Raw genomic sequence first — 21,632 nt, 5'->3', positions numbered from 1 at the left:
GAAATGTTTCTGTTCTGCATGCTCTTCAGCTCGTAGACTTCCCTGATGCCTCTCCCGCTTCCTGCTCTAAACTCTAGCGATGCCTGATTTTTACAGTCCTGCCGTGTACCTGATGCTCCTCATTCTGATATATAAACATAAACATATTAAAACATAATACTTAACATAAACTTTTGCCCATTTTTCTTCTTTTTGTGTTCCATTTCCTATGTCTTCTCGGGAAAATAAAACGTAATAAATGTTAATATTCACTGAGGGGTGACTGTATATGAGACACTCTTCTAAACGATATATGTATTTAATCCTCATGCAACCCCATGAAGTTGGTACCATCATTATCGTCATATTACAGATGAAGAAATTGAGGTACAGACAGATTAGGCAACTTGCCGCTAGTCATGCTGCTGGTAAGTGGTAAAGCCAGGATTCAACCCCAGGTAGTCTGGCTCCATAGCCTATGCTTTAAAATATTACACTGTATTACAAAAGCATTCCCCTAGAAAAGTTACAGAGCCCATGCAATCAGTTGCCCTTTTGCAAGACTGGGCAACCCATATAATTTTACTATTGCCAAATTGCGCATCTATAATTCAAACTTCTGAAAGCTTACCACTCTCAACGATCTCACGCCAACAACATCCAAGAAAGAGATGGCTCCACAATCAAGCACGAGGCTATGGATTGGCACTTTGGGAACATTCACTTTGACAGGAAGCTCAGAGTTCCAATCCACTCGAATCTCAATTTCTTTGGTTGGGACATCAAGTTCCTCTGGATCTCCAATATCTTCATCAGGCTCGAAAGCACTATTTGCTGAACCAGCATTGCTTATAATGCCATTCTAAACAAAGAAAACACTACCAACTTACTTGCCAATGATTTGGAATGTCTTTCAACGATTTATTTCAAATTACATAGAAGTCCCCACACCCTGTTCCTTGGTAAGGAAAACATTGAGGGGATGAACTCAGCCCAAACTTTGAGGTTCTCTAGGAAGAAAAATGCTTTTGTTTTGGTCTGAGAGAGAAAAGAATTTAAGAAGGGAGAGAAAGATGTTGCCTCACCTTTGTTGCTCTTAATTGCCCTTTTTGGATGAGTTTCCGTATTTTCCTCAATGCTTTCATCCTCTTGTTATACACTCTAATGGCATCAAATCCAACCTTTGGAAACAAATGTCAAGTTACTTAAAACGTGTGGTTCCTAATGCTTATTAATGGCAATTATTATCTGTAAAGGTTATTTCTCAAATGGTATTATTCCTTGAGACACCCTCCTAAAAACCAAATTCTGAGATCGGATGGAATCTCCACCAGGCCACCCGGCCCCTCCCGCTCAGAGACTCAGAGAAGACAGTAGCATATTAAAGACTCCGAGACAGTAAAAAACCAAACAGCAAAAAACAACCGCTTTAGCTTTAAGTCTGTGGTTTTTGAATTTCCTTGACATCATAGAGCCTTTCTGTTATTGCAAAATCTGTGAACATTCCTCTGAACCAGTTTGCCCTGGAACTCACGTAGGAAAACACTTAGCTAGAGGCAAACCCCAACCTTGAACCACAGCATGGAATTCAGGACCAGAATTTCCTGCTTGCATATTCCACTTAGTACTTTTCACCCTTTACTCCAACTGGACAACCCTTCTTCTAATACATGGCCCCTCCTTTTCCTCTCAGCTCACGTCGTTCCCCAAACCCTGACAACCTCCTTCCTTCTGCCCAACTGTCACTCAAAGCCTGATCAGTCCACCCAACATGGATGGCTCCCTTCTGGAAACCCTTCACACTGTCTATACTACTTATTGGGAACTTGCTCAAATTTTGCCTGGAGACAACGTTAGAGTTTCTTGTACAGCATAGTTATTGCTACCTGGATTTTACCGTATGTGCTATTGTTGTTTCTTTCCTCTCACTAAATAGGTTATAAGTTGAGGGCAAGGATGTTATGTTACACTTCTTAACGCCCTGTACAAAGGGAACAGGGTGTAAGGCCTTATGCCCAGTTTGAGCCCAATAATTACCTGTAGAATGAATGAAGTCTCAAGGGAGGTTAGAAACCAAACTTTGAGGGATAAAATACTTACTGTGGACTTGATACATTTTTTAAAACCATCAACGTTGCCGTAAAAAATAGGACTAGAGAATCTAAGAATCTTCACTCCTTCAGGTTCTTCAACCTAGCATTAAAAAAAAAATTGGAAGTTAAATAATTTCAGGCTTCAAATACTCAATTCAATTTCTGGCTGTTCAGCTAGGAGCTGAGTTAGAATTGCTCATGGGAGCTGGGCAGCAGCACTCAACTTCCACTAGACAGGGGCTTCATCCCATTGGGAGGCAATGGGTCACCCAAACTCCTGGGCCTCCACGGTCCCGTGGAAGGTCAAGTTAGAAAGGGCCTTAGAAAGCAATGACTCAACCCTCTGATTTCCAGATGAAGAAACTGAGGCTCAGAACGGTGACATGATTTGCCTGAAGTTCATACCACTGGCTCTTTTATTTTTCCAAAATTCTTTTAAAATAGAAAAAAAAAGTAGCAAAATCAAGAGGATTTGCAGAAACTAAGGTCTATGGTATCATTTATTTAGTCTTACCCTGACACTCAGTGGCCAGACCAAAAGTGGAACCCACAGAATCACAGGCTTTTCTGGTCTTTGGGAATCCTAGCAATTTTAGTCCAGCCCCTTCAGATGAGAAAATTGAGACCCTTGGAGGCCCAATGGCTTGGGTCAGGTCTCCACAAGCCGGAGCCTCAAACTCAGAACTCCCAAACTCAGCCTAGAGTTGCCTGCCCCAGAGCCAGAAGATTCTCTAGAATCATGTTCAGCTCTTGATGGCACTTGGCTCAACGTAACTGAGAAAGACTGTGGAAATAAATCAAGTAGCAGCTACTAGAATTCCAGATGCTGTGTCTAACATTGTGTTGTTGTTATTGTTGTTGTTTTTTGAGGAAGAGTAGCCCTGAGCTAACATCCGCTGCCAATCCTCCTCTTTTTGCTGAGGAAGACTGGCCCTGAGCTAACATCTGTGCCCATCCTCCTCTACTTTATATGTGGGATGCCTACCACAGTGTGGCTTGCCAAGTGGTGCCATGTCCGCACCTGGGATCCGAACCGGCAAACCCCAGGCCACCGAAGCAGAACGTGCAAACTTAACCACTGCACCACTGGGCCGGACCCCCAACATTGTTTTAATGTTAAGGTAAAATTAGACTACAAACTCCTAGCGTTCACATTTTTAAAAAAACTATTTTTTTCCTAAATTGGTATTTTCCTAACTTTCTTTCTCTGCTTTTTCATCTTTGTTTCCCCTGGTGATCACGAAGCAATGTTATTTGCAAGGAACACAAGCCCGTCAGTGGGATGTTTATTTTCTTTGTTTTTTACTTCCTGTATTATATATTATTTCTTCCAATTTCAAGGATAGAGCAAAATGTCAAATAAAGTTCTTGATGACAGAGAACATGAAAGTCTCTTGTTAGAACTAAATGAAGAAAATCTTAGCAGGAATTTCAGACAGTTGCATAGAGGATAAGGATTACATAGCAGAGAAATAGAATTTTTTTTTCTTCTTGCTGCTTTAAAAAATTTCCTTAGGGGCCGGCCCCATGGCCGAGTGGTTAAGTTTGCACGCTCTGCTTCGGTGGCCCAGGGTTTCGCTGGTTTGGATCCAGGGCACGGACATGGCACCACTCATCAAGCCATGCTGACACAGCATCCCACATGCCACAACTAGAAGGACCAACAGCTTAAAATACACAACTATGTACCGGGGGGCTTTGGGAGAAAAAGGAAAAATAAAATCTTAAAAAAAAAATTTCTTTAATGTCTTGGCTTTCACCAGTGTTACTATAACGTGTCTAGGTGTGGATCTTTGTGTCAACTCTAATTGGGCTAAGTGGGCCTTTTGGATTTGTATGTCATGTTTTTCATCAAATTTGGGAAATTTTGATATTTACTCAAATATTGTGTCTGTTATTTTTTTTCTCTTTTCTCCTCTTGGGAGTCTCAATACACATATGTTGATATGTTTTATTTTGTTCTAGAGGTCCCAGAGGCTTTTGCCATTTTTTTATTGAGGTATAATTGACATAACATATTAGTTTCAGGTGTACAACACAATGATTCAATATTTGTAAATACATATTGCAAAATGGTCACCACAATAAGTCTAGTTAACATCCGTCACCATACATAGTTAGAAAATGTTTTTCTTGTGATGAGAATGTTTAAAATCTACTCTCTTAGCAACTTTTAAACATGCAACACAGTACTGTTAACTATAGTCACCATGCTGTACTTTGCATTCCCGTGACTTATTTATTTTATAACTAGAAGTTTGTACCTTTTGACTCCCTTCACCCAGAGAAATAGAATTTTGATTCAACTTCTGGAAATAATGATTGCCTATTTTTAAGAATTTCTCTTACCATGGTTAGATATTAAAATAACATTCAACTAGCATGGACAAAATTCATGTAAGCCATGGCTATCAGAGGGCACATTGGGTCAAAAGTTTTCAGGACACCCCCAGTGGACTTCTGGACATTCCCAAGAGACAGAAGGCTCCCCCTTTGGCTGACTTGTCCCTAACATGCTAAGAGAGAAATATGTGACACCTGAAAATCCAGGCTAGCAAACCCGAGTCCAGCAAACGCCTCTGAAAGTCACTCACATTTTTGTAATTCTTGGTACTTTTGTAGATGTCTGTGGTGGGGATGATTCCAAGGCTACTCCATGAAGGACTAAAAGAAGAAAAATTAAGGTCAAGATTTTTTGGAACAGGCATATTTTGGAATAAAAAGTTAGAAGAAATAACAGAGACTAAAGAGCCCCTCATTCTGGCGTTTTTGGACTCTCTCTTGATTGCAGCTGACATTTCCCTGTAGCTAACTCTGAAATGAACAGCTGGTGTTTGTGTGGAACTGGGGGAGAAAGAGGAACTGTGGCTTTTTTCTGATGGCTGAGAGAAATAATGAGCGTCGTACTCTCACAACCGGAACACTTTATAGGATAAGCAAAGAGCTTTCACACATGTTAACTCTTATTTAAGCCCTATCATAACCCTGAAAGGGCAGCAGTATTAGCCTCATTTTTATTGATGGGTAAACTGAGGTTCAGAGAAGACCGAAAGGCCCTGGAGGTCAGGGCCAGGCCAGCCTCTGTTTTTACCCCATGGGTCTTCAGTGCCTAGCACAGCGCCTGGAACCTACTTGCAGGTTGTGGCAAATTTCTGACGAAGTCTGGAGAGTCTGCAGTGATCCAGTTAGACTCATTTCATAGAAATAGGAGCCTGGGAGGGACCAGAAATAAGTCCTTCCCATCAACCAGACTATTGATTTCCTGTTCCTGATGCCATCAAATAAATTCCATGATTCTTCAAGTGTGACAAGGGACATATGCTAACAACAGTTCCTGAGGAAAGAGCGTCTGTTTGGGGTACTCTCAGCCGGGTGCTCTCTGGATCAGCCTTATAATTACTGGAAATCAACTGCTGTGGAGGATTCTGCTTTTTATTGGCTAAGACCCCAGTTACCAAATCAGCAGCTAAAATGTGCCGCCGGTTTCTCCTCAGCTCACTGTGCCGCACTGGGCTTTAACCTAAAGCTCATAAGCTATGTAGTCTCTCTCTACAAAACGCTTCTGTCCCAACCACACCCGCACAAGAAAACTAAACACTGAGCCAGACAGAGCACGAGAGGCGGCATCTTCCATCAACACTCTCGGAGTTACTACCCAGCAGCAAATTGGCCACTTGGGAGCCTGTGAACTCCTCTGGGCCCTGGGGCATCCATTTAAGGGTGCTGAGGCAGTAAACACAAGCATGTGGGGTGGGCTCCAACACGCCAGGGTCGGGAAGGAGGGAGCGGAGGACTGGTTGGTGGAACGGGAAAAGCTTATTCTAAGCTGAAGATGTCCATGCTGATGCTGTTCTGGGGTTCTGATTCCTTCATGGCCCAAAGCACAGACAGAGGAGGGGCCAGAGTCTGGAAAGCTAACAGAAGTTTGAGGAGGAAGAGAAGTTCTGTTTCCCTCGCTGTTCAGACAGTTTCCTAGACCCAGAAGGGCACATACCAGAATCCTCTCAAGAGTGAGAACAAAACCAGCAAAAAACACACCCCTCCAGGTTCCCTCACTGACCATTTCTGTGGCTTTAAATGGTGTCTTTGCTGCTTTCAATCTGCATACCATCTAACTGCGTCTACTTCACGTGATTGTGTGGCTTACTGGATCCATGCCTTATTTGGCAGTTTTGAATGAATTTTGGCTCCAGTCAGCTGTTTGAAAGTCTCATGTACTGCGTTACACAACGTCTGCATCACTAGCTTCAAAAGAAAATAAGCTATAATATGTTTGCAGCTATCTCGTCCCAAACCTTGGGCCCAGTGCCTCATAGATCTCATCTCATTCACAGAAGAATCTGCAAAGCCAGCTCAGCCTTTCACGGAATCATGTGTCTTTTGGTTGTATCACGACACAAAGGAGAGCACAGCAGTTGAGCATGTGACTAGGCACACAGATTTGGGGTGCAATACACCTGGGTTCAAATCCTGGCTCTGACACTTAATTAGCTGTGTGATCTTGGGGACGGTTCTTAACCTTTCTGAGCTTCAATTTTCTTACCTGTAGAATGAGAATAATGAAAGCTATTCACAGGATTCATTTTGAAGATTAAAATACGTGTGTAAAGCACCATGTGCTTAATTCACAGACACACTCAACTTATAGTAACTATTATGAAAGAGGGTGCTTTTACTATATTCATCAAGATGTTATAAGAAATCTCAGGGTGTGTTGGCCTGTTTATAGGTCTTATTTTACTCACAACTGAATTCTCAGGACCACGGTCAGTAATCCAAATACAAGGCCAGCTAGTAAACCAAGGTCCAGCCCCAGAATGATGGATGCTACGCACGTAAACACCCAGATAACCTAGGGAAAAATGGAAATGAAAAGAGTTATACTATTTCATCAGGTACCATCAGGTGAGCAATCACCTGTAAAAATAATAAGATCAGTTGTCCACAAACAAATTACTGCTTTTTAAAATATTCTGACTTCATTTCACATAAGTGGAAGTGGAAATTGGCCTTCCCAATAAGGACCAACTGTCTCATTTAAATATTTCTTAATTTAAGTTTTGATTGGGTAATATATTAACATGGTTCAAAATGGAATTAATAAAAAAAGGTGTGCAGGGAAAAATCTTGCTTGCAACCCTCTCCCCTTTCTACTCATTCCCATCCTTTATCCCAACTCAGTGCCCTCTTTTATTTCTGTGTGTGTGTGTGCATGTGTACACAGTGTGCACTTCTCACCAGCATTTCTTTTTGCAAATACAAGCAAATATTACTACAAAGCTTATTTTACTTTTCCATCTCTTAGTGTGTATACGCACTATTCTATTCTGAACTGGTCTCTTTTTTACTTAATTTGTCTTGTAGATCTCCCCATATCAACATATAGGAAGTTTTCTCGTTCTTTTTATCTATTCTGCTTTAAATTAGAGCAGAACTCTAGAGAATTTAGCTTCTAGTTTTTGCGCTTCCTCAGAACAGTTGTGACGGTTACTTTGGTCAGAATTATAACCAGCATGGGTTTTTGTAGTTTGGTTTTTTGTTTTTGCTTTGTTTTGTGTTTTGTTTTGTTTATCCTAAATTTAGAGGGCTGTTTGTTTGCTTTAGAAGGCCAGGGGTATATGAGTGAGCTCCTATGGAATTCTTGCTGGAAATGCCTCTTCCCAGAGATACGGGACCTCCACAAAATGCAGTTCAGGTGGCAGACTTCACAGCTTTGGCTTGTCCACACAATTCTAATTTCTGCTCTGGACTTCCCAAAAAGTGCTTAAGACTCAGGAGATAAGGGGACACAATGATACGGCAGGAAGCAAATAAGGATCAAATCTTATTTCAGGGAAAAATGAGTGCTAGGTGACTTACAGCGTCAGTCTTATTCTGCCTCCACAGACGAGGAACGTCACACACCTGCATAAACATCCCTTTCAGGTTGGCAATTACAACAGCTGCCAAGACCGACTGCCAAGAAAGATGGGGAAGGCTGTGTTATTCAGGGGAATGGCTTTCCGTGTGATGGTTTTTAAATCTGTATTTCTCCAGTGGTTGAGCAAGGAAGGGAAATTAGGCAATCAGTGTGCCGAGAAGCAGGGGTATACCTTCTGCAAGGGTTCCAGCAGCTTCCCCAGGGCAACAATGGCGACCATCACTATCCCAGCTGAGATGATGCCAGCAATCTGAAAGAGACACATCTCCCATGAACGGGCTTCGTCCTTCTCGCTCGTGTCTTCCGGCTGGCTGGACGTCTATGTGAGAAAGCCTGTTCATGGGGGCACTTCACGTTTCCTGACCTTCCCCCTTCTGCTCAATACTATTGAGAGAAACGAGAATTATTTGCTAAAACGCTACACAACTGAAGAAAAATGGAAACCATCTATATAGTAGCTATAGCAGAGAAATTAAAGAGAATGTGGAGACTGAGCCCACTAAAGTAAAGCCAGTTTGATCTGGATTTCATTTGGATATATTACAGACCTAACAGTTTTGGTGTCAATTCAAATAAACTTCTAATTATTTGCCATGCCAGGAAATGTGGACCCGCCCCCTTCCCCAACAACAGATGTTGTGATGTTCTCGGAAAGTAAATTCTCACAGCCCACATCTGATTCTTCCGCAGGATTGAATCAGCAGCCACAGTAGCAGTTCTGATAACACTTTGTAGTTGTAGCGCGTGGTTGCCACGGAAGTCTCAGAGGAAATAAATTGCAAATCAAACTGCCACATGAGCCTGTTGACAGGTGGGACCGTACCTCCTCCCTCCTCCAACGGTTCCACAGACGCCGGCTCAGAGCTCTGCCCACGGACAATAGCAGGGGTAAAGGAAGCTTCAGAAACTTTACCATCGCTGACAAAAAAGCTCTCCTAAGATCCATAAATCGTTAGGAGAGAGGCTGAGGGGGTGGGGACTACTCTCTGGTTTGATTAGATGACCAATGAATTCTCTGCTGAGACAGCGGGGGGCATGGCCGAGGCGAAGACTAGAAGCTCTGAAACAAAGGAGAAAAAGAGACAAGGAACCAGAAGCAAAGCGATCAGAGAGGAAGCCACAGGGAGGATGGTACAGGGCCCAAGTACCACCTGGTGCAAGGTGCTGGAGTTGAAGGAGTCAGATAAAGCCAATGTGAATAGAAAGTCTGAAAACGTAAGGCGATTTCATGGTCACACTCATGCGCTCCACCTGGGAAATTGGTCACTCAGATTCAGAGTATAGCTAGGTCAACCTGAGGCAACATTATATATATGATGTACTAAAAAGTTTGCTTTGTACATCCAGATCCTTTTTTCTAGGCAATTTGTTACCTCCTAGCACCACGCCTCCAGGTTGCCAGTACCTTGGTGAGCTTTCCCCTCTCCTCTCTAAGCAGAGAAGCTAATATCCTCCCTCCCCTCCCCTCCTCCCCTCCTCCCCTCCCCTCCCTTCCTTCCTTCCTTCCATGCAATTACTTAACCAATATTTATTGTCTCTCATGAACCACTTGCATCTCACTGTGGATGTAGGGCTCTGTGAACTGATGAGAGATATGGAGATTTGGGGCCAGGGACCACAGCCGGCTGCCCAACTCATGCCAGGAGGGTGGCCACCTACTCGCCGAGTACATGTGATGACAAGTCTCCGATTGTGAGGACCAAGACCAATTTCGGTTACTATATTAATATCGGTGAGCAACCCACTACTTGTACTTACTTTAGAAGGCTGGTTTGTGCAAAATGCTGTAGATTTTATATCTGTGAGCAGATTTAAATTACTAGAAAATTAATTATTCTGTTAAGTGAGAGAGCAGTCAGAGCTAGAGAATAGTTTGTGTTCGGAATGACTTTTTCGTGAATCAGTAGGAGTCAGATGGGGGTGAGGAGAAGAGGTTGTAATGATCAGCTCTTCCACAATCTGTAGATGTGCTGACCACTCTTCTGTCGATTCCTTCTGCAAATATGTGCTGGGCGCTTCTAATGTGTCAGGCACGATACATGCATCACAGGGACTAAGTCACTGTTCCTGTCCTGAGGAGCTAATGACCAGAACAAGAGCATTTACAAGTATGTGCCAGGACTTGCTTATTGAATCCCCACAACATCCCTGTGAGGTAGACACAATTATTATCCCCATTGTGTAGATGCTGAAACTGTGGCTCCAACATCAAAGAAAGCAGGAGAAGCTACACGACGAGGGATGACCTGCCGGTTTACGTGGTCGTGGGTCCCTGGATTTCAGTCCAGGCACTTAGACTTTTAACCCCAGAACTCAGTATACTTTTCAGGAATTAAATATCAAGCCATTTCTGTGCTCGTTTCATTCTTCAATACTGAAATCCTGGCATCCTTCATTCCTAAATATAATACATGCCAGTGTGTGGCAGGGGGTATTAGCTTACCAGAACACCATTATCCCCAAAACTTCTGCCAAGGAATCACTTTACATGGGCATTTTTATTGGGGCCAGCCCGTGCCTCATTTGAGCCTGGAGGTAATAGCAGGAAAGCGGACATCAGCCGTGGGGGATCTGTCTGCACCCATTTACGGCCATGTGCCCTGTAGAGCTTGTCAATGCCCGTCTCAAATGAAAGCAGCCGAAACTCCTGCTGCTGACAGCTGCCCCCTGAACTTGCTGCTGACAATTGCTGACAGGGCAACTTTGGAAATGACCTCTGACCTTTCCTCTTGACCACAGATCTCTAGTTATGCTTCCTGGTACGGACTGTATTGTTTCTCTTGCTCCCTCAGGGCTGGAGATGTTTGCAAAACAAAAAACAAAATATAAACTCAATTTTAAAAAGAAAAATTCTGAAAATCAAAATGAAATTTTTGTTCAACAGGAACGAAGGAATTGGAAGAGGCCAATTCTTCCAACCCTGTCACAGAGATCCATTAAAAATGAGAAAGGAGGGCCAGCCCAGTGGGGCAGCGGTTAAGGTCACATCTTCTGCTTCTCGGTGGCCCAGGGTTCACCAGTTCGGATCCAGGGTGCAGACATGGCATCACTTGGCAAAAGCCATGATGTGGTAGGCGTCCCACGTATAAAGTAGAGGAAGATGGGCATGGATGTTTTAGCTCAGGGCCAGTCTTCCTCAGCAAAAAGAGGAGGATTGGCAGTAGTTAGCTCAGGGCTAATCTTCCACAAAAAAAAAAAAAGAGAGAGAGAGAAAGGAGAATCAGGTGCACCTTGGGGACAATTCAAGCTTTTCCTGGGTAAGCCACTGCTGGAGTTGTCAGTTTTCTCAGTTATTCTCTTATGCTTACTTATATAAGTGTCTCTGCCTTAATAAACCCCTATTTGAAGACTCTGTGTGTCTGTGTTGAACTATTTACTTTAAGTTTGTTGTTCTTATAGTCTCAATGCACTTTTTCCTCTTACTTAACAGCTCTGTCTGCGTTGGGAGGAGGAAACCCTCCAGGCATAGCTGACACTGCCCTTGCCCCATCCAGTTCATCTGGCGTGTCTGTCTCCATGTCTGGCTGGAAACGATGCCCTTTGAGAATGGCTTCTGAGCCTTCTGGCTGACTGAAGGAGGGGTTATCCAGAGATTAACTGGGATCCTGGCTTTGGGGTCACCTTGTGAAGGCAACAACTTAAAACCACGTTGAAAGGGCAAGATCAAACCCACATTCAGAACCTCAGAAACAAAAATCTTACTCAGGAAGAAATGCCAAAATGTTACAACAAAAATATTCTTGGCTAGCAAACTGTTGTTCTGTGGGACCAAAAGGAAGTTCCTGATCCTTGTAAAGGAAGTGTAAATAGGCGCTTTTCATTTTCCTGAAATTATAATAACTCACTAAGCCATGAGGTGCTTTCACTAGGCCTTCTCTGTCCCCAGATAACAGATGATAAAAATCAGCATTCTTCCTTACTGATCCCTTGTCAGTTGTTATTGTCCCTGGAAAAGCAGGTAAGTGTAGCTACCTGCCAGCTGAGTACTGACACAAAGAGATTTGAGAATTGCCGCGCGTCAGAAACCCGTAAAGGTTGTTGTTTGAGGGGTTTTCAGTGAGGGAGTGGATCAAGATGATTAGGCCCCGGGTGGAATCAGAGCAGGAAGCACAAGTCTCTTGCTTCTCAAAGGCTAATTGTCCTGCTCCATTCTTGTGCAAGGCTTTCGGAGCCTCCTCTCCCCGCCTCATTCTTTGCAAAGATAGGTCTTACCACGCTGTTGCTGCATACCTGTGTCTTTCCCCCAGTGCTCTCCTGGACAGCAGTGCGGGACAGGGCAGTGGTGGCCACAAAACAAGAGAAGAATCCCGAGAAGATGTTGCTGATCCCAAAGGCAACGAATTCCTAAGGCAGAGACTGGATGGCAGTGATGCTACAAATACAGTCTTTGCAAGACCCTCACCAAGTGTTTAAGGAAGATCATTAGGAAAGCAATCTCACAAACTCATCCTGCCTGGTAATCCCAATTTAATTTTCACCATTGAAGGTGCTTGGGGACCTTGAAAGATGTCAGGAGTTTGGGTTCCATAGACCCTAAGAGAGGCCTAACTGCTCTCAATCGTTTTCAAGGTTGACAAGAAGTAGTAACTGGTCTTTTGCTAAAATGCTTCCTTCGCTTCCTGGTGAGTGGCGTTATCTGTAGCTCTCGCATTAAGCATTTTTCTTTGGTTGGACATTTGCTGTGAAGCATATCATGACTGGGAGAGCTATTATTCTGCTTGATTACTAAACACTTAACTGCCATAATTGCTAGGCTGTGTTTTCAGAAACATACCACACTTGGAGATTTGCGAACAGCGTAAAATCAGCTCGCCTGACAATGCATCATACACCTACAAAGACTGTCTTCCAGATATTAATTGCACAGTGAACCACCTCAATTTAAAATGGCCACAACTATTATCGATGGTGTTTGTTGCACAGATTTGCCATATTACAGCTACTATTTAAAAAAATTATCAGGAGATACTGGATTACATGAAGAATTCTTATTCTGACCTGTTAACTTTGAATGTCATTTATGACCTGACTGAACGAACTCTTTTGAAATTAGGATGATTTCAACTTATTTCTTGAAAAGTAAAGTGATGCAGCATGTATATTTCAAAATAATTTCAAATTAGTACGCACAAGAGGGACACCAACTCAGTAAGGACTGGTGGAGAAACCCATCCCTTCTTTAGCAGACAACAAAATCTTTCCCATTTATGATTTTTTTTTTTATCTTCAGCCCTACAAAACCAGTTCAGTGAAGGGGGTACCATACCTGGTTCCCGTCGATGGTGTAATCATACTTGACGGCATAGACTTTTCCTACAGACACCGCAATAGCATAAGCCACCACCGCAATGGAAAATGATGCAGCCAGCATCTGAGAAAACAAGCTCACAGGTGGAAGGACAGGAGGCAAAAACCTAGTGAATTTTTAAAGGAAAAATGCTGTGAAGATTTGACCACAATTCTGTTTTCCCACCTCCCCAAATTCTGTATCAACCCAGCCACATGTCAGACATGAAGGACTTCATCCAAGAGGAAAACAAGCACAGGAGGTGGGTAAGTGGTGGCATCCGCTTTTACCATTTTTATTCAGAAGTTGGTGCTATCTCACTGGCTGATTTCTTTATCCTCTATTTGAGGGCCTACAAATGCTGCTTCCTCTCTCCCTCCGACGTGAATAAATCTGCCATTTCTGATTCTTTAACATCAGACAACCCCCGTGCCATGCCATTTCACACATTAGCATTTCTCCTTACACAATTTCACCTTAAAGGTCTTTGAATTGAAGCTATCCTAGCTATAAAAGGAGATTTACCCTGTCTGAAGAGATGGCAGGTCTGTTAAAGAGACAATATAAGATGTTAAAAGAGCTAAGTGGAAAATCTCTATCTTAAGAATGCTGATATTTAAAATCTTCTTGAATCTAAAAAAGATTAAATTTGTGTACTTATCAGAATGCTCTGTAGTCACAATGACTAAGACATCCCAGTGATTGTGAGGCCAGATGACTACTGTTTGACAAAACCAGAGCTACTCTACAAACCACGTAAAGAAAAAAACCTACAAGTTGATAAGCATGTGGTTGTCCCCAAATATGAAAATTTGAGGAATGACTTTCATGTACCTAATCTTGAAGACTATGCATATGATGTAATTCCAGAGGTCTCTAGCCAAGAAAAAAAAACAAAACACCGATATCTCCCACCTGCTTCACTCACGCCTGAAGTTCCTTTAATAGGAAACTACGTGATTTCCCCTATAATTTGAAGGAAATGGTAAAGTAGAAATAAGATTCTTATAGAAAACTATAGAAATTTAGAGCTAGCTGATATCCTAATATTATTCAAATTAATATCCTAATCTAATATCCTAGAAATGGTTGAATCTCCCTCTCTCATTCTGTTGATAAGGGAACTGAGGCCCAGAGAAGTGAAGTGGCTTGCTCAAGGTCATGTAGTGGGTCCAGGTATGAATGTTAGATATTCGATGATTTCCTAGGTAACAAGATCTGTCTGGTTCTCTGCCCTTGTAGCCTTTTTCTCCCCACAGGTGAGATGAATTTTCAGCCTCCTTTGCTCCCACATCTCATCTTAACCCACACGTAGGCTTGGGACTGCATCCTGTCTGCTGTAGGCTGCGGACTCAGCATCACGTCTCTGCTGGTCTGGATGGGACCTTGGACCTCACTGCTTAAACCCAGGCTTCTTACTTGTTCCTGAGACCCAGTCAACCCTACTTCAGGTAATGGGGTCTGTTAGGAGAACTTTCCAGTCCTGCAATCAGAGGATCTGAGCGCTGGCTCCATCCCTCTGTAAGTAACTTTACGACTTCAGGCATTTTACTTAAACCCACCAAGACCCAGTTTCTTCAGCTCTCAAATGGGGACTATACGCTCTTCTCATAGGGTTGTTGGAAGGATTAAATGAGGTATGATATGTGCAAGTAATTAGTGCCTACACACATAGTAGGTACTCAGCAAATGTTGGGAGAGCCTAAGTCTGCCACACTCCTACACCCATTTGTATTATCTTGCTGCATCTTAATGAAGCCAATTCTTCTAATGACCATTCTTCTAATGACCTCCGAGTAAGCCTTTTCCCCAGCTCCTGCCCTCCTCCAGTGGACATAACTCTTTGCAAATTTTATGCTCACTCAGTGGCCCTGTTTGGCTGCAGCCAACCCTTCCCTGTCCGGCCTGATCATGAGATAACCCTACCAAAGTGTGTGAGAGTGCAAAGGCACACTTTTCTGAAAAGATGAGGGTAGGAAGCCGTGAATCCCTGAAGGGCCAAGGGACCCATCAAGGAGAGCCAGGCCTGAGAAACACGATGCTAACTGCACATTTCTACTTCAGGTTGGCTCTGAACATTTGGCAAATGCACCACCACTCTAGCAACAGGGAAAATCAGCCAGGAGAGAACCTCTGTGATTTTGTTGGCCTTGCCCCACTGTTCCCCCTGAGTCATGCTTCCAAGGACAAGTGTAAAGCACATCACTTTAAACACAGTGGTAACAAGCTTGATGACAAAGGGGACCTCCGGCACTAGCAAGGAGGGGACTGGTCACTGGTGTGCTCAGAGATGAGGCAGGAGAGAGAGTAGGGATTAAAACTTAGAGGAGAAAGCAGTCCATCTTGTTCATATGGGTTAAAAAAATGATGACAGAAGAGGTAAAAGGGAAGCCTAGGTTGTGATAACACATTAAGAGCTGCAGGATAAAGATCAGTTGCGTGAGAAGAAAGGCATGTGGGGACAGCCCTTTTAAAGTCTGCTGGTTAAGAAAAAGCCCTAGTGAGAAAATGAGGGCCGCTGGTTTGGGTGAATCCTGGTGGGACTCAGATGCTATCTGGACATGCGGAAATTGTATATTTGGCTAGGAAAAGGAATGGGAGAGAAGAGCATGGAGTGACCGTTTTGGCTGTCCAATGGGACAACGTTACTGGGGACAGAAGGATCCTAACATATGGCATTGAGCCTCAAGAGGGTAAAAGGAAGTTGGTAACACCTAGCCTTGCTTCTACTCCCTCCTTGAAGGACTGAAGTGCGGAGGGGGTGAAGAGGTGGGTGAGCACAATCTTTCTCCTTGTTCCTCTGCCTTTCCTCGTGCTCACCTTTAACACTCTACTTCCCTTGCTCTTTTCCAATCTCTCCACGCCACCCTCTTTTTCAGGTTTGTTAATGTCATTAGACTTGCTTCTGTGCTACCACGTGAGATCGGACAGTAAAGGCCATTCTTTGCCTTGTTTATAATGGCGTAGGCTTGGGTATTCTGTCCCTTCAACAAATATTTTCTGAGATTCTACTATGGGAGAGGTCCTGTGTTAGGAAGACAGAGCTGAACAAGACAAACAGGCTTCCTGCCCTCGTGGAGGAGAGTATAGATCAGGGCCAGACAGGTTAGGCTAGCTGACCGATCACACCAGGTGGTCTGTCAGAGGACTCAACTTGACCAAACCCCAGAGCAAGAGGCTAGAGATCCATTCTCAGGAGGAGAGCAGCCAGGAAAGCTCCGGAAGGGCCAGAAAGGATAACTTAGGGCTGCAAAAATGAGTTCCCTAAATCTATGAATGGAACATGGATTATGGGTCAGAGCATTTGCTGTGGACCACCTCTAAGTGTTACACCTTAGAAACCCTGTGAAAAGGGATCTATAAAATGCATGTTTTTATGCAGTTGTTTATAACTACTCAATCTACTTATTATGGTGAAAACGCCATAACTCAAGTAGCCACACTGCATCTTTTATCCTTAAATTTCTTCCAGCATTAGGATTCACTATCAAAATGTGAATCCTCTAACGTAGAGTTTCCCAGATCTACATGATCAGAAGAATCACTTGAAGCACCTTTGGAAAATATTAACTCCAGGCCCCTCCTCTGGAAAGCCTGATTCAACAGGTTTGGGTGGGAACCAGGAATCTGTGTTAACAAGGATCTCAGGTGATTCTCACAAAAAGATAAGTTTGAGAAACACTAGAATGGATAATATGCAAATTAAGTCCCCAGTAGCCAGCTGTAATTTTTCAAATATTTTTTGAACATATCCTGGAAGAAATCCTAAGATTAATCAAGTAGAAAGGCAGTGGTTCCCTGTGGAATCAGCACCAGGACTTAGCTAGCCTGAGGAGTTTCTACTAAAAGCATGGAGAAACAAAGATGGGTAGAAAGTCCCTCAGCTAGCATGAAGGGACGGGAAACTAGTACTTATTGGTTATCTAACAGCAAATCTAGTCATAAACGCCATAAGTTAATGTTACAAAGCTAGTGAGCATCTGGGCTTCTTTTGAACGCCACATGATAAAATCATACTGTAGGGCACTTGGTCCCCTCTGTGCATTTTATGAGCCATCTCATTGGCCTTTCACAACAAGAGAGAGTTGAGATTTTGACTTTTGTCATTACATTTATTTTACAGGAGAACACCCCCCATGGCCACAGAAGTGGGTGGTGACCGAGATGGACAAAGGACCTTAGATCTTTACTCTTCTAATTCACCAAACTACCAAACATATATAAAACCTCCCTTGAAGATAATTTATTTTATTTATTTATTTTTGAGGAAGATTCTCCCTGAGCTAACATCTGCAGCCAATCCTCCTCTTTTTGCTGAAGAAGACTGGCCCTGAGCTAACATCCGTGCCCATCTTCCTCTACTTTATATGTGGGACACCTGCCGCAGCATGGCTTGACAAGCGGTGTGTAGGGCCACACCTGGGATCCAAACCGGCAAACCCTGGGCTGCCAAAGTGGAACGTGCCAACTCAACTGCTGCGCCACCAGGCCAGCCCTGATAATTCATTTTATTTATAGGAACAAATGATATAATTATTACCTAATATTGATTAAATGGTGGAGAAGTTAGGCCAGATGTTCCTTATTCCTTAATTGGATTGTTCTCAGTGTAATAAATGTTACAACCCAGGATTCTATTTATAGTATATTGTAATCATACTATGAATTTAAATCAAGAGTCTGCTGTACAGGTCCTGCCATGGTTTAAGAAAATGAAGAAAAAAGAGAGAGCATATAGGGGCTGCTTTTGAACAAATCACTGGAGCTTTATCTACACATATACTGTTTATCCAATAGTTTGCACAAATGTGTGTTTCATTAAGATCACACACAAATAAGACTATTGAAGGAGTACCAGTGAAATGAAGCTTGTAATAAACAGTTTCATTAAAATAAATACTAACTTAATATATTAGTATTGCCTGAGAGTAATGCCATACTCACCCCCTAGGGATGGATTTAACAATGCCAGCATTGTAATGTTTTTCCAGGTTGACTCCATATGAAATGCCAGTAGCAATTATTGTCTGAAATAAAACAAAAGACGTAAAAAAAGATCCATTTGTTGTAACAATTCCTTCCTTGTCAAACTAATTAATGCTGAATTTTATAATTACATATTCTACTTACCACGATTACTTCTATAGGAATAGGGACTGGGATTTTGTGTTTAAATCGATCATTTACTTCCTTAACTGCCATACAGATGATAATGGTGAGTAATCCAGCAATGAAATCAGCAAGATTGGTGCTACCAATATTTTGAAAAATCTCAATCAGAGTCTGTAAAAAGAAAATTTTATATACTTCTCTTATGAAAAATTATGATATCATCAGCAAACAGCACATAAATAATATATCAAGTTATTAATGAGGGTTAATTTGGAGTGGTAAAACTATGGGTGATTTCTGCTTTCTTATTTTTGCTTATCTGTATTTTTTACAATAAAAAATGAAATCTTTTAAAAGAAAAAATATCACTATATACTGTCCTTTACTTGCAGAAAAGCTTTAAAAGTTCTTTTAAACTTAAAGTGGTTTTACAGGTGCTGCTAAGTGGCCTAATTTTCGCCATGTTGATTATGATATTATTGAGACGAACGGCTAGTAAACCAAAAAGTCCCAGTTAGCCAGTATTTTAGGTAAAGCTCTTCTCTAAACCTGAATGATACAGGTTATAATAAAGATACCTAAAATACTTCATATATAGATACATATGGACTGATCCATTCTTTATAGCAAAGAAAAGCTATTAAATTGATGTATATGTCAAGTATACATTTTAGGAAATTAATTTGGGACTTAGTTCATACTTGAACTAAGATGGCTTAAATGAAAGGAACTCTTTCCAGGTGGACAGACACGTCAGCTCAGGAAAAACTAGTTTTGTGTTGTAAATAGGTTTCCTGGAATCACTGTAGATTAACAAGGGGGAATCCCAGGAAACAGCACTAGTATCTTTGCTATAGGGACTTCAAGCCTGTAGAAGGCATTACCTAAGAAGGTATTCCTCAATTCTTTGAGGCAAGTAATCTCCCAGTGAGGTCACTTTTCTTTGAATGAGTCCTTTTATAGAAATATTTTTATATGAAGATAAAAGAATGGAGCATCTTGTAGTTTATAACATGTAGCTTACTTATTTTTATAGATCAACTATACTTAAAATAATTATTGGCAATTATGGCAATTCAGTAACAATTATGTGTAATGAACATTAAGTAATCTTGGAGTGATTTTGCCAGCAACCTCAACTCTCTAGAAAACATTCAAGAGTAAGAGAATGAGAGGGGAAGTTATTGTGCAAGCAGAATACATTCCACCAAGCGCTTGAGCCAGAGTTCAAGCATTTGACGATAGGAAGCCTCTTGGACTTTCACTCAGAGAGTATTTTTGCTCTTGCTTTAAATCCAATACTGAGTTTACTTTGTCTGCTTTCAAGAGTCAGGAATAAGTGCTAGAGGCAGATACACTAAGAGTCACAAGATGGAGCAAGTAATGAAAAAGAAAAAATGGAGAAACTACCACAAGCAGGCACAATAACTCAAGAACTTAGGGATCTACCAGAGAAATAAACAGCCCTGCATAGCTCAGAGTCCTGAAGGTATTGCTGTCTGGACTTTTACATAATCAATTTTTTGATGATGACTCTCACTAACTTATGAACTACATATAATATTTTGATTGTCTATACAATAAAGGTTTACTCTAAAACAATCAGAATAATTACCCCAATCATAAAAACATTTTTACTCTCCAAAAGGGATCACCACTAGACTCCTGTTTAATCTATGAGAGTCACTTAGACCTTTTAATAAAAATCACCACTGGTGTATTAAAGATGTAATATGAGTTCCAAAAAACAAAATGAGTTTATATTACATGATTGCATCAATCAAGGCAGATGAATCTATTAGTTGCCCATATATTGAGTAATCATCCAGGATCTCTTCTGGAAAGTTCTACAATAGAAAGCTGAACCTGTGTAGAAAGAACACTCGCCCATATAAATGGAAGTAGTCAGGCTGTACTCAAAGATAGAGGAATGAGACTCTAAGAAAGCACTGAAAAGTAATTCTCACTTAGTTTACTAGTAAAATATGCTTAAAATATAGATAAGTGTATGATTCCATATCCAGCCTCATGTTCTGAATAGTTCAAATCACAATAACGAGCTTTACAGTAAAGGATAATATTTTACTATATTCCCAATTCTGCTTGGAGAATTTTAGGACTCTTTCCTTTAGATGACTTCTTCATTTTTGCCCCGCATTACCTGGGTATATGAAGCCACGAAGAAAAAATTATACCCGATATTATTATTCTGTATGAGGAAATTTATCAGTTAACTTTTGGAGCCAAATTTATCTTAATTCATCTTATCTCTTTGAATATAACAAACCTTTCGTAGCCACTCCTTGCTGTAAGTATTTCCTCCTACCAGAACTTTTGTGCATATATAGATCAGTCCTTGAAGTGTTACTTTCCTCATTATAATGGCTTAATTTTTACATACTTAAATAGATTCAAAGTAATGAACCTGATCAAGCTTAGTGGTGGCTTTCAAAAGTGTCACCATCTGAGCAGAACATATCAATGTGGTCTTCCTCCTTATGAGAAGAAATGGGGAGGTAGCATCAATTTAGTGAGCAAGCAGAAAGGCTTCCTTGTCTATTGAGACAAACCATTCAAAGCAAATGGCAGGAAAACGTAATCACTCTGAAATGGACTGTGTGATTTACACATATAATTGATGGTAGCATGAAGAGTATTACTAATTCCGAATTCTGCCAACACTGTGTCATTCTACCTTCTGCATCCTATACGCAGCATCTCTGTATTTGTGAATGAAGTTTTTATTTTTCATTCTTTCCCAATGTTTCCTCCTCCAGTTCTTTGTATTCATTACTTCCTTTTGGGGGGCAGGGAGAGAGAGACAATCCAAAGTACAGCCTTACAACAAAAGGGGTGTTAAGTTAACTACATTCCAGGGAAAGCATCTTACAACAGTCCTTCCTGGAGGAATCCACTGCTAGTCTGCCTTTGTTGAAGGATTCTTTCATGAATGATTACAACTGATAATGTCATACGCAAAATTCTCTGTTCAGGTACTGAGTGGCTCATTCAACCCTTCTGCCATCATTTCAAGACCTGCTGACTCTTTCTTTTCAGAAGGGGAAGCTTATATTTACTATCACACAGGGATGATTGAAATATCTCCACCCAACTTGGCTGGCCTGAGAGAAAATTCTTGCAAAATTCTATGACATATTGTAATCTGAGACGTCAAGAATAATGTTCAACAGGACATAAGTCACATAATGATTGTGTCTGGCTTAAAAACTATTTTTGACCT

General features: G+C 41.6%; 1 protein-coding gene and 1 long non-coding RNA gene across 4 annotated transcripts in view; one reads left to right on the top strand and one right to left on the bottom strand.

Moving 5' to 3' along the window:
- LOC111773125 (uncharacterized) overlaps positions 1-18,336 on the top strand; it is a 50,374-nt gene extending 32,038 nt beyond the window's left edge. Inside the window, exons 2-6 of the long non-coding RNA XR_011438099.1 lie at positions 12,240-12,448; positions 13,223-13,541; positions 14,522-14,730; positions 15,866-16,048; positions 17,403-18,336. This is a non-coding gene — a long non-coding RNA (uncharacterized lncRNA). The remainder of the gene's footprint in view (positions 1-12,239; positions 12,449-13,222; positions 13,542-14,521; positions 14,731-15,865; positions 16,049-17,402) is intronic.
- The window catches only part of SLC26A4 (solute carrier family 26 member 4), a 45,670-nt gene that overhangs the window by 10,086 nt on the left and 13,952 nt on the right, over positions 1-21,632 (bottom strand). For all 3 annotated transcript variants that reach the window (XM_023638897.2, XM_005609074.4, XM_014738977.3), the window contains 11 exons: positions 18,410-18,562; positions 18,224-18,306; positions 13,259-13,406; positions 12,223-12,336; positions 8,165-8,242; positions 7,932-8,027; positions 6,818-6,924; positions 4,667-4,736; positions 2,080-2,172; positions 1,065-1,160; positions 611-841 (listed from right to left, as the gene is read on the bottom strand). In XM_023638897.2, the coding sequence (XP_023494665.1) occupies positions 611-841; positions 1,065-1,160; positions 2,080-2,172; positions 4,667-4,736; positions 6,818-6,924; positions 7,932-8,027; positions 8,165-8,242; positions 12,223-12,336; positions 13,259-13,406; positions 18,224-18,306; positions 18,410-18,562 (1,269 nt within the window). The remainder of the gene's footprint in view (positions 1-610; positions 842-1,064; positions 1,161-2,079; positions 2,173-4,666; positions 4,737-6,817; positions 6,925-7,931; positions 8,028-8,164; positions 8,243-12,222; positions 12,337-13,258; positions 13,407-18,223; positions 18,307-18,409; positions 18,563-21,632) is intronic.

Source organism: Equus caballus, chromosome 4, assembly GCF_041296265.1.
Source record: "Equus caballus isolate H_3958 breed thoroughbred chromosome 4, TB-T2T, whole genome shotgun sequence".
NCBI classification, from domain to species: domain Eukaryota; kingdom Metazoa; phylum Chordata; class Mammalia; order Perissodactyla; family Equidae; genus Equus; species Equus caballus.
This window is presented reverse-complemented; position numbering and strand designations above follow the sequence as displayed.